We start from the raw sequence: 14,197 nt of genomic DNA, 5'->3' as shown, positions 1-14,197 counted from the left end.
TGGTTGCTTTTTTTTATTTTTTATCTTTTTTCCACAAATTTATAAAACTTAATAGGCGATTGCTTATGGTAGTGCAATAACCGGTGGTTAGTCTAAATTTTAAGACTTTCTTATGTAATAGAAACAAAAAACTAGTTAATCAAAAATAAACAACCGAAAAAAATTCAAAGTCTTTGCCCAAAATAATTTGTGTGCTATTTTTATGTATTTTTAGATTTGCCAAATAATAAATGGACAGAATGTCAGTTTTGCAAAATGGTCATTACCACAGTTAATCTTTGGAGACATATTCGTACGCAGCATACGCCACAACCGCCACGCAAATGTGAACTGTGCAACAAAAATTTCAAAAATAAATACAGCCTACGCGAACATATACGAATTTCGCATGAACAAAAAATTACATTGAAATCAGAAAACTGATTGACAATTTTTCACTTACGCCGTTAAATGTGGAGCACAAGAAATGCCATCGAAAAAAAAAATACAATGAAAAAAAGAGAACTGAAGGAACAAATTCACTGGGAAAGAAAATTTTAAGCAAATACGATCAGTGTTCACTAACTGACCAAGGATGCAGCAAGTAGAGAGAGACATAAAGGTATAAAAAAGTTAATTGACTGCATACAACAAAACAAGGACATGACAGCTGAAGATTGTTGCAATATCTAACCAGTGAGCGAAGCGCATAATAATAATACGTCCAAATGATAAAAGTCATGTATGAAAATTTGGGCATTGCATTGCATTCGAATCGCATGCGATGATCAACCATAAGCAGAACTATATAAATGCATAAGTTTACTGAATATTTATAGCCTATTTAGTGCAAAATAGTGTTACTCTAACTGAAAAACAAAATCTATTTTTATGTATAACATTATTATTTAATGTTAATATGTAGGAATTTTGCTTCTTCGTTTTTTGTTTTTGATTTGTTTTATTTGAAATATGAAAGATATAAGCTATAATTTGAAGAGCACCATAAAATTATGGAAATTAGATTAATTCAGCTATTAAATATATTTAATTAGAATAATAAAATGAATTTGTATATACATATATAGTAAAAAACCATCACGTTCGAATTGAGTCAAATATAGGTTGGATTAAAAAAAAATTAATTATTCGAAACAAGCTTTGGGTATAATTTCGAAATACATAAAAAGAGCTATAACAACCAAATTCTGCCGACTATTTAAAATTGGATATAGCCTAGTTTTCATTGAACCATTAATAAGAGCAGTGGTTATTTGAGAATCTTAAATAATTGTCAGTAATTGCGCATAAGTTTTCGGATGTAAATCTACAAATGCGAGCAAAAAAATAGGAGTAAAATGATTTTCAAATTTTATCTGTTATTTTTTTCGCTCGTTTATTAAATTAAACTCAAAATGAAACCAACACATTGGCAACATTTTCTTACACACACAAACACTGCTAAGTTTTATGTTTCCATTCCATACCATTCGCACCAACACCAATACACAGATTTTGAAAATTTTAGACAGACATATTTTGTTATTGTACAGATGAGCCAACCATATAGTTGAACCATTGGTTGTGCAACGAAAATTGTGCTAACCAGTTTTAAAAACGTTTTAGAAAAAATTCGAGAGCTTGAGTTTTTCAAAATCTTGATTTCAACTTTGAAATTTTTTTTAGATTTTTTTTTTAAATTTTTTGAGTAAGCAGCTTCTTTACTTTATCATTTTTTAGAAATTCTGCAAAACTCATAAAAATCTCCATACAGTTGTTAAAATTATTATTTAGAATTTAAGTAAACTTATTGAGTACCGACGGTACAGTGAAATATCACCATATGTTGTTGTTGTTGTAGCTGCCGGTTCAAAAACCCTCAACATATCTGAGAATATCTCCCCTATTGAAACAAGTTGAGGGACTCGTTTAACCTTCGGCAATAGAAGAGAAAATGTATGTATTCGGTTCCAATGTTAAAAATGTGTACATATGTTTACCGAACGCTGCATCCACAAATTTCTTACGTTGCCAATTAGCAAAGTATCCCAGCAATTTAAAAACTTACAGCTACTTTAAGGTTCCGTGCTCAGAGGTCATACCAAGTGTGGGAAATGAAAGTTGGACTTGGCCAATCTATGGCATCCCTAGTTTAGCTAAATTATTCCAAGCTTTGGAAGAACGCCTCTGTGATTGTGTGACATTTAGTGGCAATTTTTATTACCATTTTCTTAAACATTTTTTTTTTTTTTTCATTAAAATTTCCGATTTTTGTCCATTTTTTGCACTTTGTTTTCGATTTCAACACTTCAACGACTGCAAAATGGCTGTAGAAGATCGGTAGATGATCGGTTGGAAAAAGTTCGCAGTCGACAAATGAGCAAGATATTGACAATCGCAAAAGCATCGGCAATAGACAATCGCACAATAGACATTCGCAATGGGGGTTTATTTTTCAAAAACAATCTATTTCAGAATTTGTTTCAGAAATTCCTTGTCTCATGGTGGAATAACCAGCTGAAGTAAGCCGTCAATTGTCTTGCTGTAACTTGTTCTTTGTTCTGTCATTCAGCTATCTGAAAATTGTCCAACAATGTTGTCCCCGAAAAAGTGTGGTTTTTTTTGCATTTATTTTATTATTTTTTTTTTTTTCAGGAAAAAAAATATGCCACTTTTAATACTTTTGCACATTAACGTATTATTGAATGTCGATGGATCCTTACTGAATTTATTTGGGTATTGTATGTGTTGGCTTTCATAAGTAAAGCCGTGTTAAAAATGACGATCGTATTGCTGACGTCTACATCAAGAAAATTTACACAGGTCTTTGTAAGAACAAACTGTTATATCCAACCAAGTGTATTCTCTTGGGCAGCGCTACCCACGACTTTCGAGGAATGTTTTTAGTCATTCCTACAACAAGTACATAACAACTTTCGTATTATAACTTATATATGTAACAATTTCGATAAAATAATGGTATTCAAAATTTGGTAAACATTATTACTGTTGGCTCTGTTGCTGTTCTTAACTAAAAATCAGCCCCTTAGGCATCAGAAGTCGAGCCCGAAACCCATTTTGTGCCGCGAAAGGCAGTAACGTTCAACTCAATAAGAGACGTACATTCGTTCTATATGTATATGTGAATAACAACTCTCGCTATTATGTTCGGTTTTTGAGTGAAAGCTTGAACTGCAGTTGAAGTTGCGCTTAGTTGACATTTTTTTCAAAGCTAACAGTAATTTAAACTCGGCCTAAGTATCTCCTTTTGCACTGATGTTAGGTGGTAATGCTAAACAGCAAAATGCAGTTTTTCAATGGCCATTTATTTTTCCTACTCCTATTTTTTTAAATGCGGGTAAAAATTTTACGCGCGTCTGCATGTTGAAAATACACCCGTACCGTTTCAGATAGCGCACATGTTCTGTCTTTTTCTAATTACATCACCTGGTGACTCCACCATGCCTTATGTTGTTGTTGTTGTTGTAGCGATAAGGTTGCTCCCCGAAGGCTTTGGGGATGTAATGGTCCTTTGCCGGATACAGATCCGGTACGCTCCGGTACCACAGCACCATTAAGGTGCTAGCCCGACCATCTCGGGAACGATTTATGTGGCCACATTAAACCTTCAGGACATCCCCTCCCTCCCCACCCCCCAAGATCCATGGGGAGCTTGGGGTCGCCAGAGCCTCGTCTGCTAGTGAAACAGGATTCGCCGCGGATAGGTGAGGTTGACAATTGGGTTTGGAGAAGCTATACATTGCGCTGGCAACCTGAAGGGTTGCGCTACACAGCCCCGTTGAATCTGGTATTTTAGTCGCCTCTTACGACAGGCATACCTACCGCGGGAATATTCTGACCCCCTAACCCGCTGGGGTAGTACTGTCTTCTCAATGACAACAATAGATTCATTTAAATTTGTGGTCTCATTATCTTTGTATAGCTCTCCATCACTTCTATGGTAAATTCCGAATCCGCCTTTCTTGATCTTCATTTCTATATTTTCTTTAATACTAGTTTCTTGATAAGTATCTACTTCGATTTTTGTTAGAGCATCTTCCAATTGATTTTCCCTATTATCTTTATTATTATTATATATTAATAGACCAACTGAAGTATTCGTTGAAAACGAATTAAAAGATTATAAGGAAATGTGGTAAATTTTTCATTTTGTTTGTCCGCTTTATCTTCTAACAACGCAAGTACTTTCTTCTCAATGACAACAATAGATTCATTTAAATTTGTGGTCTCATTAACTTTGCGTAGTTCTCCATCACTTCCATGGTCGGTTCGGATTTCGGTTTCTTTATTTAAATTTGTTATCATTGCAAGCATATTCTCCTCGATGTGAACGTTAGCCTCATTTAAATTGTTTGGCTCATTTTCTTCATGTGGCTCTCCATTGTTTTCATTTTCATTCGGCATTGCCTTATCTCAGAATTCTTTACATAAATGTCCAAATGTATTTACTTTATGCTCAGATAGGGCGCTTATGAAACAAATTCTGTGATAGGGCGTTTTCGAAACGGCAACCGAAATGGGTTTTATTCCACTTAGCAGCCGGTATACAGTTTTTTTTATATAAATCACATTCGAAAACGTTTTCGAAAAATTTAAAAACTTGAGAAGTTCTTAAAAATCTTCATAAAACTTTCAAATTTACTTTTCGTTTAATAAATTTATTTATAAAAATCATAGCTTGTGTAACAAAAATTGTGTAAACAAACTACGAAAACAATTTAGAAAAAAAATTCGAAACCGCGAAAAGTTTTTAAAAATCTTGATTTCAAGTTAGAAAACTTATTGAGTCTGTAGTTTTGTAGTCCAAATCATTTTAAGTCGCTATGTTTTTTTAAATTTTGCAGGGAGATTTTTATATTTTCTCCCATAAAAAGTGTGAAAATTTTGAATTTTAAAATGGAAGAAAATTTAAGAATGGCGAAGAAAGATTTTTTTAAATCATTTTTAATTCTCGAAAACGTTTTCGAAATTTTCTTAAGTGAAACTAAAATAAAGAGATGAAGAAAAGAACTGAAAAGAAAATTGAAAATCATTGATGGTTGTTGTTGTTTGCTCACAGATGTATATGAATTTACAAATATTTGTGTTTTTTATTGTTTGAAATTTATAAAACGTAATACGAACGAAAACAATGTCACTATAAAAGTTAAGATCTACGTTGAATTCAACCTTAATACTAATATTAAGGACTTAAATATAAATTTTTATTCAAAACTCCTTGAGAAACTTCTGAGCTTCTTTCGATTAAATATATGTGACCCGTCTATGAAAAGGTGGCATATGACTCAAAAAATAAATTGCGAGAAACAGCTGTTAACAGTTGTTTTTTTTAGTCATAAGCCACCTTTTCATAGACCGGGCCACATACAATGATACGTTTTTAAACACCATACATAGTAAAGTATTATTTAGACTCAAATTAGTATTGCAGATCCATTCCTTGAAGGCCAGCATAGTCAAAAGCCTAACATGGATTCGGCTTCACATTGTTTAATATTTCAATAAATTCATAAACATGACTAAACAAAAATATATACATATATGTATATGTATATATATATAAATTTACATTTATAAAAATAATCTTAACAAAATTTAAGCAGGATATTTAGTATAAATTATTATTAATTATATGAAGCAGGCTTTATAAGCATATTTAATATAAGTGAATTAACTTAAGAAAATTCGAAATAAAGGAAAAATTTGCGTATTTGAAATAATGAATTATAAAGCCTTTGCAAAAAATTATTGTCCGCTTAAATATTAAGTACCATAGATTTTACGATTATGAAATTATCGTAATAAAAATATGAATTGACAAACTGTACAAATTAATTTACAAAAAAGAAAAAATATTTTAAATAAAATCAAAAAAATATTCTGGCATAAGTAAGGACTGTTCCGAAAGGAAAGTGCACACTTTATTTTGCTTGTAACTCGACTAGCTTGCCCTTTTTAACACGCTTATATTAGCTTCAATTGTAATTATCTAGGGTAGGCGCGCAAAGGAGAGTTAGACCCATCTAGCGGCAGTTATTGAAGACTCGCGGTAGTGGTTAAATAACTCGCTACAAAACGAGTTGTGATTAATAGCGGAAAAGCGAACATCTGCGCTGCAGCGTATTTTTTTAGTTTTTTAAACTATATTAATTTTCTTCAATATTCTTCTAACGCATATATGTATGTACATTAGGGTGGGTCGATTCGTATGGACGAAAGTTAACCAATATCGCGCCATCTTTTTTTCGATAGGATTTGTGCTCAGGAAAAAAAGTTCCACTACGCATACCCAAAAAAATAATTTCGAACCTGCGAAATAAAATTTTTTTTTTTTGACTTTCGTTCGACTTTGATTTTTAAGGTCTTTTTCATGACCTACTAAAAAAATTTTCATATGTATACCCTGTCCGACCCAAAAATGTCCGCTAAAAACTTTGTCGATAACAGTTTCTCAAACAAAAAAAACAAAAACTCTTGTAAATTATTTTTTTTTACAATCAAATGAACACTTTTTAGTACGTCATGAAAAAAGGCTTAAGAATCAAAGTCGAAAAAAAGTAAAAAAAAAAATGAAATTTCGCAGGGTCCAAAATTATTTTTTTGGGTATGCGTAGTGGAACTTTTTTTCCTGAGCCCAAATCCTATCGAAAAATCGATGGCGCGATATCGGTTAATAAATCGACCCAGTCTAATATATATATATGCATGCGCATATTTAAAGTAGTAGATTATTAAAGGAGGGAAGCAAAAACATTAAACTCTTTGCTATCACAGAGCTTTAACTTTGATTCATATTTGTAAACCTTTTTCAAGAAAAGTTACCTTTGCTTTTCGTATATTTGTTTCAAGTTTTCTATTGGTATGGAAAACTCAAGCTTACCTGGACATGTGCACGTTATTAAACGAGGAGTATTCCATTGGGCGCGATTCTGGGAAGTTTGGTAGATTATCCTATTTTAATTAACAGGAACTTTAATATACATCCCTACTGTAGATCTGATGAAACTTGCAGGGACTAAATTGGACCAAAATAAAGCCGTCATAATGTGCTGCATTAGAAAGGGGGTTAGGGGGTCAGAATATACCCGCGGTAGGTATGCCTGTCCTAAGAGGCGACTAAAATACCAGATTCAAGGGGCTGTGTAGCGCAACCCTTCTGGTTGCCAGCGCAATATATAGCTTCTCCAAACCCAATTTTCAACATCACCTATCCGCGGCGAATCCTGTTTCACTACCAGACGAGGCTCTGGCGATCCCAAGCTGCTCATGGAATTCGGGGAGGGTGGGGAGGAAGAAGGTGGCCTGAAGGTTTAATGTGGCCACATAAATCGCTCCCGAGATGGTCGGGCTAGCACCATATTTGTGCTGTGGTACCGGAGCGTACCGGATCTGTATCCGGCGAAGGACCATCAAATCGATAACACTTCCCAAAGCCTTCGGGGAGCAACCTTATCGCCACAACAACAACGGTGGCTGGAACCCTCCATGTTTTTTATTTCTTGGATATAGTGCCCTTATACGACGATAAAAGATTGTCCTTAAGTCTCTAGTACATATGTTTATCATAAGCGTAGCTTTTTGCCAGACTTTTTGTGGCATTGGAGGGTAATGCAAAACTTATGTCAGTTAATATTTCTTCCATTTTAATGTAGCTTTAATTCTCCGTTCTAATTCACTAAAATTTTTTTTTTAATTTCAAACGTTCCTAGATTTTTGGCGACCTGTTTTCCTAATATCACTACATTTTACTTTGTTTTGATGCTTTCTGCTTTTTAACGATTTTTAAACGATGTTATTGAGTAGCTAATTTTATCATGATGCCAATGGCTCTCGACTCTTTCGCTAAATATTGTACGATATGGAGTCATTTCTATGCATTTATCTCTATCTTTCTTCGTGTTCTTTATCCTCAGAACACACTTTTTCTTTTTTGGGAAAACCTTAACAATACATTATTTTTTACCACATCTACAATCAGATTTACCAATTTTAGCGGCTTTTCAATACAAAAATGTATTTAACTATGGAACTGTGCACTTTGTTTTCATGATCTTGTTCTTCAATTCGCGATACAGCCAAAAACCATGAAAGCTCTATTGGTGAAGAAGCTAATAAAAAAACATATTAGACCACACTCTCCCACTGTGTTTTACCCATAATAATCCGAAACATACACTTCGAGAAATAATTAATTAAAAGTGCACTTCCTTTTCGAAACATTCCTTAACTGCGAAAAATGCAGATTAAGGCCCGGTTTTTCAGTACAAGTTCAAGTCAGTTTGTCAGTTAAACTACGCTTAAACTTATTCTGCAGTTTCCAGTCTACTTTAACAGAAGTTTAAACTGAGCTTAAGCGGCCGATCTGGCAGGGTTAAACTCTAGTTAACCTATCAGTTATTTCCGTTCGTTCGAAATGGCATCGAATATACCCAACAAGCATTTCGGCTTCAGTACCATTAGAGCTCGTGTTGATAACTGGGCATACTTCTAAAATCTTAAGAGTTGTTTCGAAACAGTGGCTCAACTTGAGAATCAGCGTACTCAGCTAAAGTGGACATTTTTTATAAAGCAAGAAATGCTATCAACCAGTTGTTTATTTCTCACAATAAACAGCTGTGGGTTTTGCTGGTACCACCTTGGAGATTTTTTTTCAACTCCACCTCAGCTCGATATCCAATGTAGGATATAAACTGGAGAAATGTGTTGAATATTCATTTGAGAACTGGACATTTCTCAAAATCTCTCGAAATTAGGATAATAATTTGAAAATATGAATGAATATTAACTCGAAAACTTATAATTTTACAAAGTTTCTCAACGGTTGGATAGTGATTGGAGAATGAAGTTGGATATCAACTCGAGAACTATCTGATTTAAGAATAATTAAATAATGATGTTGAATATTTCCGGAACGAGATATATATTTCGCTGCAGAATATTTTTTTCCATGTTTGTTGGGTAAACAAAATCCAGATGTCGCCATATCTAGATAATAAAAAAACCAATGTTGCCGCACAAAAAAGCATACCCCAAAGGCGGCCTAAACTGTGACTGAAAAACTCCTCAGTAGTTTAACTGGAGTTTGAAATTGACTAGAGTTTAAGCAAACTTAATTTAAGCTTAGCCTAACCAACTACTGAAAAACCGGGCCTAAGGGAAACTTTCTGAATATCCTCTTAGTGCTTACCAGCACTGGGTAGACCGGAAATCACCCGAAGAAAGCGCATTAGTTCTTACGTAGCTTGTAATTTAAAATAATAATAACCTAAGTACATAGTTCTTTTTTCCGCAGGAACCAATATCATGTTCCAAACTGCGTTGCTCAGTTTTTATATTTTTGCTTTGTATGGGAATTTTTGGTTTGGATCAAAGCGAAAAGTTGTTGATATTTTTAAAATATTTAAAATTTTCATTATTATATACATATCTCCTGTGTAACAACTTAAAGAAGCTTAAAGGGCCAATTAATGGTGGCTTTTAACCATATAACCATAACCAGATAAAACAGCTGATCGAACCTACCTAATGGAAATCAATGTAATCGATTAATGGTGCCATACCATAACGCTAATGCCATAACCATACCATTAGCCAACCAATTGGTTTTTGATTTCTCGCTATATCCATAACCTAAAAATATTTGAGTTGGTGAATTTATTAACTTTTTGTAGATTTTATTCACTGTTTTTAATACGTTATGAATAAGAGACTTATATTTGTGGAATATGTTTGTAATTTCTTTCGCTTTTCTTCATTTTTATGAAATGTTCACGATTTTTAGGTTAAGGCACCATTAATCGATCACATTGGAGATGGTTATGGATATGGGTATGGTTACGACTATGGCGTTAGGGTTAAGGAAGTTTAATTAGCCCTTAAGTGAGACACTTTATACTGTATAATAAATACTGTCATACATGTCATAGCCTGAAAATTGTTTGACATAATCTAAAAGAAATGTTCAATGTGTTGAGCACAGTTAAGGGCCCATTACTGATATTAAGCATAGACTTGACTTGACTTGGCGTAAACTTGGCAACTTAGCCACGATTATACTCCACTTAGCGCATAAAATCTGGCATCATAATCAATAAATGTCAATTTGAATGACAAAATGTCAAAATGAAATGGAAACAAACAAATGGCATCTCAAAATATAAACGTAACTTAGAACTTACATAGAAAATCAAAATTCAACAGACTTCTAAGTCAAGTTAAAAGGTTACCGATACGGTTACCGATAAAGCACCAATGTCTCCAGCTTTAAACGGATCTTCGAAAAATTATGTAGCCCCACAAAAAAACAAAAACAACCTCAAAAACGGAATAGATCACACAGGCAATTAAGCGTTTTAAGAGGACCATACTGGTATCCCCTAGACTCGTTTCGATATCGGACTCGGATTCTGTGCACCAAAATGCATTTCAATCAATACCACAATTTTTTTTAAGGATTCAACGGGTTGATAAGCGCAATGCAGAGCTTCCGCAACCCAATTGTCAACCTCACCTACGCGAGGCGAATCCTCATGGAACTAGGGGCTGGGCAGGCGGGATGGCCTAGAATATTTATTCAATGTCATCATACCCCTGTTACACAAGCTTGAGAAGAAAAAAATTTCTAAAACTCAAATTGGAATAAAAAGTAGGGCCCGTATTACGATTTAAGCTGCAGACATTGGTGCTTTATCGGTAACCTTATAACAGCTGATTCGACCAACCTTATGGGAATCAATGCAATCGATTATTGGTGCCGCTAAGGTCGTAGGATAAACAGCTGATTACGTTAGGGATACGACTACAGCGATACGACATACGGCACCAATAACTCCCGCTTTACGGATCAGTGACTGGAACCCTTTTTTACTCAAACGATAACTATACAACTGTCAAAATATTTATAAAAATTATAATTAGTCTAAGAAGAGCTATTTGTCACTAGTTCACATACATATGTCATTAATCCGACCGACCATCTCATAGCTATTGTGATTCAAAATTGAATCACGGATTGTAAAAACGTAATACGGGCCCAGATCATGCCCAACTTTTACTTGTTTGAGTTTTTCTTCTTTTTTTCAAATACATTAAATAAATTATAGGCTAATTTCAATGTCGAACAAAAGCCAATTTTTATATTTTGGAGGCTTATCTCGAGAAACGGGGAAATTTCTTTTCTGCTTATGAATTAGTCTCTACAAAAAAATCATTTGGTGCAATACCCAGAAAAAAAGTGATTTTGCCGTAGTATGAAAAATCTAATCACAAAAAATTACACTTCAATTTTAAGTATCGATGACTGAATAGAATATTACCATATCTCGGCTGCGAGTTCAAAAGCGCCATATCTTAAAATATTAAAAAATAAAACAATATTTCAGAATTTGTTTCAAAAACGCCCGATCTCAAATTCGGTGGAATGTCAAATTAGCGAGGGCGTTTTTGAAAAAATTTCTGAGATGGGGTGTTCGGAATTCTACAATAAGGCGTTTTTGAAATAAATTGTGAAATAGGCCGTTGCTCAAAAGCTGTCTGAAATAGGGTGCCCCCATAAACTCAGAAAGAAAAAATTCAGAAACACATTTTTTCAGAAAACCCTTAAAGTTGACTAGAGTTTAACCCTGCTACTTCGGCCGCTCAAGCAGAGATGAGCAGCAAAATTTTATGTTATCGAACAAAGTGGCAAGGTTAAAATTTAAATGGAGTTTAAAGTCGAACTGAAAAACCGGGCATTAGTAATGCAATCTTTAGTATGTATATATCCACACAGGAAATGGAGAAGGGAAAGTAGAGGAAGTTGGAAGGAGTCGGAAATGTAAAGGGAACAAGGGGAAGATTAACAGCGAGAGATCAAGCAAGAATAAGGAACATGGTTTGAGACAAAGTAGGAATAAGAGGTTAAGAGGAAAATAAAGAAGGCCCGGTTTTTCAGTAGTTGGTTAAGCTAAGCTTAAACCAAGTTTGCTTAAACTCTAGTCAAATTTAAACTCCAGTTAAACTACTGAGCATTTTTTCAGTCACAGTTTAAGGCCACCTTTAGGGTAGGTTTTTTTGTGCGGCAACATTGTTTTTTTTATTATCTAGATAATTTGTAGATACAGAAACAGCTGGATTTTGTTTACCCAACAAACATGGAAAAAAATTTCTCCAGCGAAATATATATCTAGTTCCGGAGGTAGATACCCAACATCATTTATTAATTATTCTTAAACCAGATAGTTCTCGAGTTGATATCCAAGTTCATTCTCCAACCGCTATCCCACCTTTGAGAAATTTTGTAAAATTTAGAGTTCTCGAGTTGATCTCCAACGTTATTATCATTATCAAACTATTATACAACTTTGAGAGATTTTGAGAAATGTACAGTTCTCAAATGAATATTCAACACATTTCTCCAGTTGGTATCCTACATTGGATATCGAGTTAGGTGGAAGTGAAAAAAAATTGTGAGAAATAAACACCTGGTTGATATCATTTTTTACTTTATAAAAAATTCCCTCTTTTGCTGAGTACGCTATGATTCTCGATTTGAGCCACTGTTTCGAAACAACTCTTGGGATTTTAGAAGTATGCCTAGTTATCAACATCATCCTTAATGGTTTCAAGCCCAAATGTTTTTGGGTATATTCGACGCCATTTCGTACGAACGCAAATAACTGATAGGTTAACTAGAGTTTAACCCTGCCAGATCGGCCGCTTAAGCTCAGTTTAAACTTCAGTTAAACTAGACTGGAAACTGCAGAATAAGTTTAAGCGTAGTTTAACTGACAAACTGATTTGAACTTTTACTGAAAAACCGGGTCCAAGATAAAGAAGAAGCAGGAAGAGTAAGAGGAAAAGGGAGAAGATTTACGTAAGAATCAAAGGGAAAGGAAATTGATAAACTGGTAGAACGCTGACGGGTGAGGAAATAAGAGAGGAAGGAGAGGGTGAGACAGAGGAGAAGCAAGTGGATATATAAAGTCAGAATAACATCTGTCTGGTTTGATCATAAGGCTATAAGTAAAGATCTGATAAGCCACAGACTTTTTTTTTGCCATCAAATAAATCTAAAAGCTCTGATTTTTTAAGCATCGGTTATGTAAAACATGTACCGCTATATATTTTTAACCTATTCACCTCTTTCTGATCAATGAGCCTACATCCCAACGCTTGGTTTACATATATACATAGGTAAATGTTGGTGCGGCAAATCAAATCACATCAAATTTATTTCTGATTTAATGGGTGTCGACTTATAGCATATCACCAGTTTATACATTTTCCTCCTTTTTTCCAGTTGAAGATCAAAATTTAATTTGTAACTTTTGTGAACGGAAATTACAATCGATGAATGCATTACGTCGTCATATAACATCGCGTCATTCAGAAATATCAGGCAAGGAGTATGAATGCACCGTTTGCAGTAAAAGTTTCAAAACAAAATGGTCATTATCGACGCATAATTCGCGCTTTCATCGGAATTTGCGTGTAACAAAAGAATGCATCAAAATGGAATTCGCCTAATAAATCAATGTAAATATGTAAATATTAAGCAAACGTGAACTGAATAAAATTGTATTTACTATGGACGCATAAATGTAGGTATGTAGTAAGTAATATTTGCATATCCTTTCTACACGTAAACAAGTTTTATTCTATACTCAGCGTGCTTTGCACACAGAGTATATTAACTTTGATTGGATAACGGTTGGTTGTATAGGTATAAAGGAATCGAGATAGATATAGACTTCCATATATCAAAATCATCAGTATCGAAAAAAATGTGATTGAGCCATGTCCGTCCGACCGTCCGTCCGTTAACACGATAACTTGAGTAAATATTGAGATATCTTCACCAAATTTGGTACACGAGCTTATCTGGACCCATAATAGATTGGTATTGAAAATGAGCAAAATCGGATGATAACCACGCCCACTTTTTATATATATAAAATTTTGGAAAACAAAAAACCTGATTATTTAGTAAATAATACATCTAGAATGTTGAAATTTGACATGTGGACTGATATTGAGACTTGTTAAAAATTAGAAATTTTTTTTTTAATGGGCGTGGCACCGCCCACTTGCGATAAAATCAATTTTACAAATATTATTAATCATAAATTAACGGATCGTAAGAAAATTGGGTACACAAATTTTCCCTATAGCAGGAAATATTTCTAGAAAAAGTGGGCGAGATCGATTAAGGACCACG

At 34.0% G+C, this 14,197-nt stretch overlaps 1 protein-coding gene across 3 annotated transcripts in view; it reads left to right on the top strand.

Annotated features, from left to right (window-relative positions):
- Positions 1 to 13,575, top strand: part of LOC137251330 (modifier of mdg4) — a 60,022-nt gene extending 46,447 nt beyond the window's left edge. For 2 of the 3 annotated variants that reach the window (XM_067785717.1, XM_067785715.1), the window contains exon 5: positions 13,280 to 13,575. In XM_067785717.1, coding sequence (XP_067641818.1) covers positions 13,280 to 13,506 — 227 coding nt within the window. In that variant the 3' untranslated portion in view covers positions 13,507 to 13,575. Of the gene's footprint in view, positions 1 to 214; positions 7,058 to 13,279 lie in introns of those variants that run through there. The other variant, XM_067785716.1, reaches the window with a different exon arrangement.
- Positions 13,576 to 14,197: the final 622 nt, after the last annotated feature.

This window comes from Eurosta solidaginis, chromosome 4, assembly GCF_040869045.1.
Source record: "Eurosta solidaginis isolate ZX-2024a chromosome 4, ASM4086904v1, whole genome shotgun sequence".
NCBI lineage: Eukaryota > Metazoa > Arthropoda > Insecta > Diptera > Tephritidae > Eurosta > Eurosta solidaginis.
The sequence above is the reverse complement of the archived record's forward strand: the minus strand, read 5'-3'. Positions and strand labels throughout refer to the sequence as shown.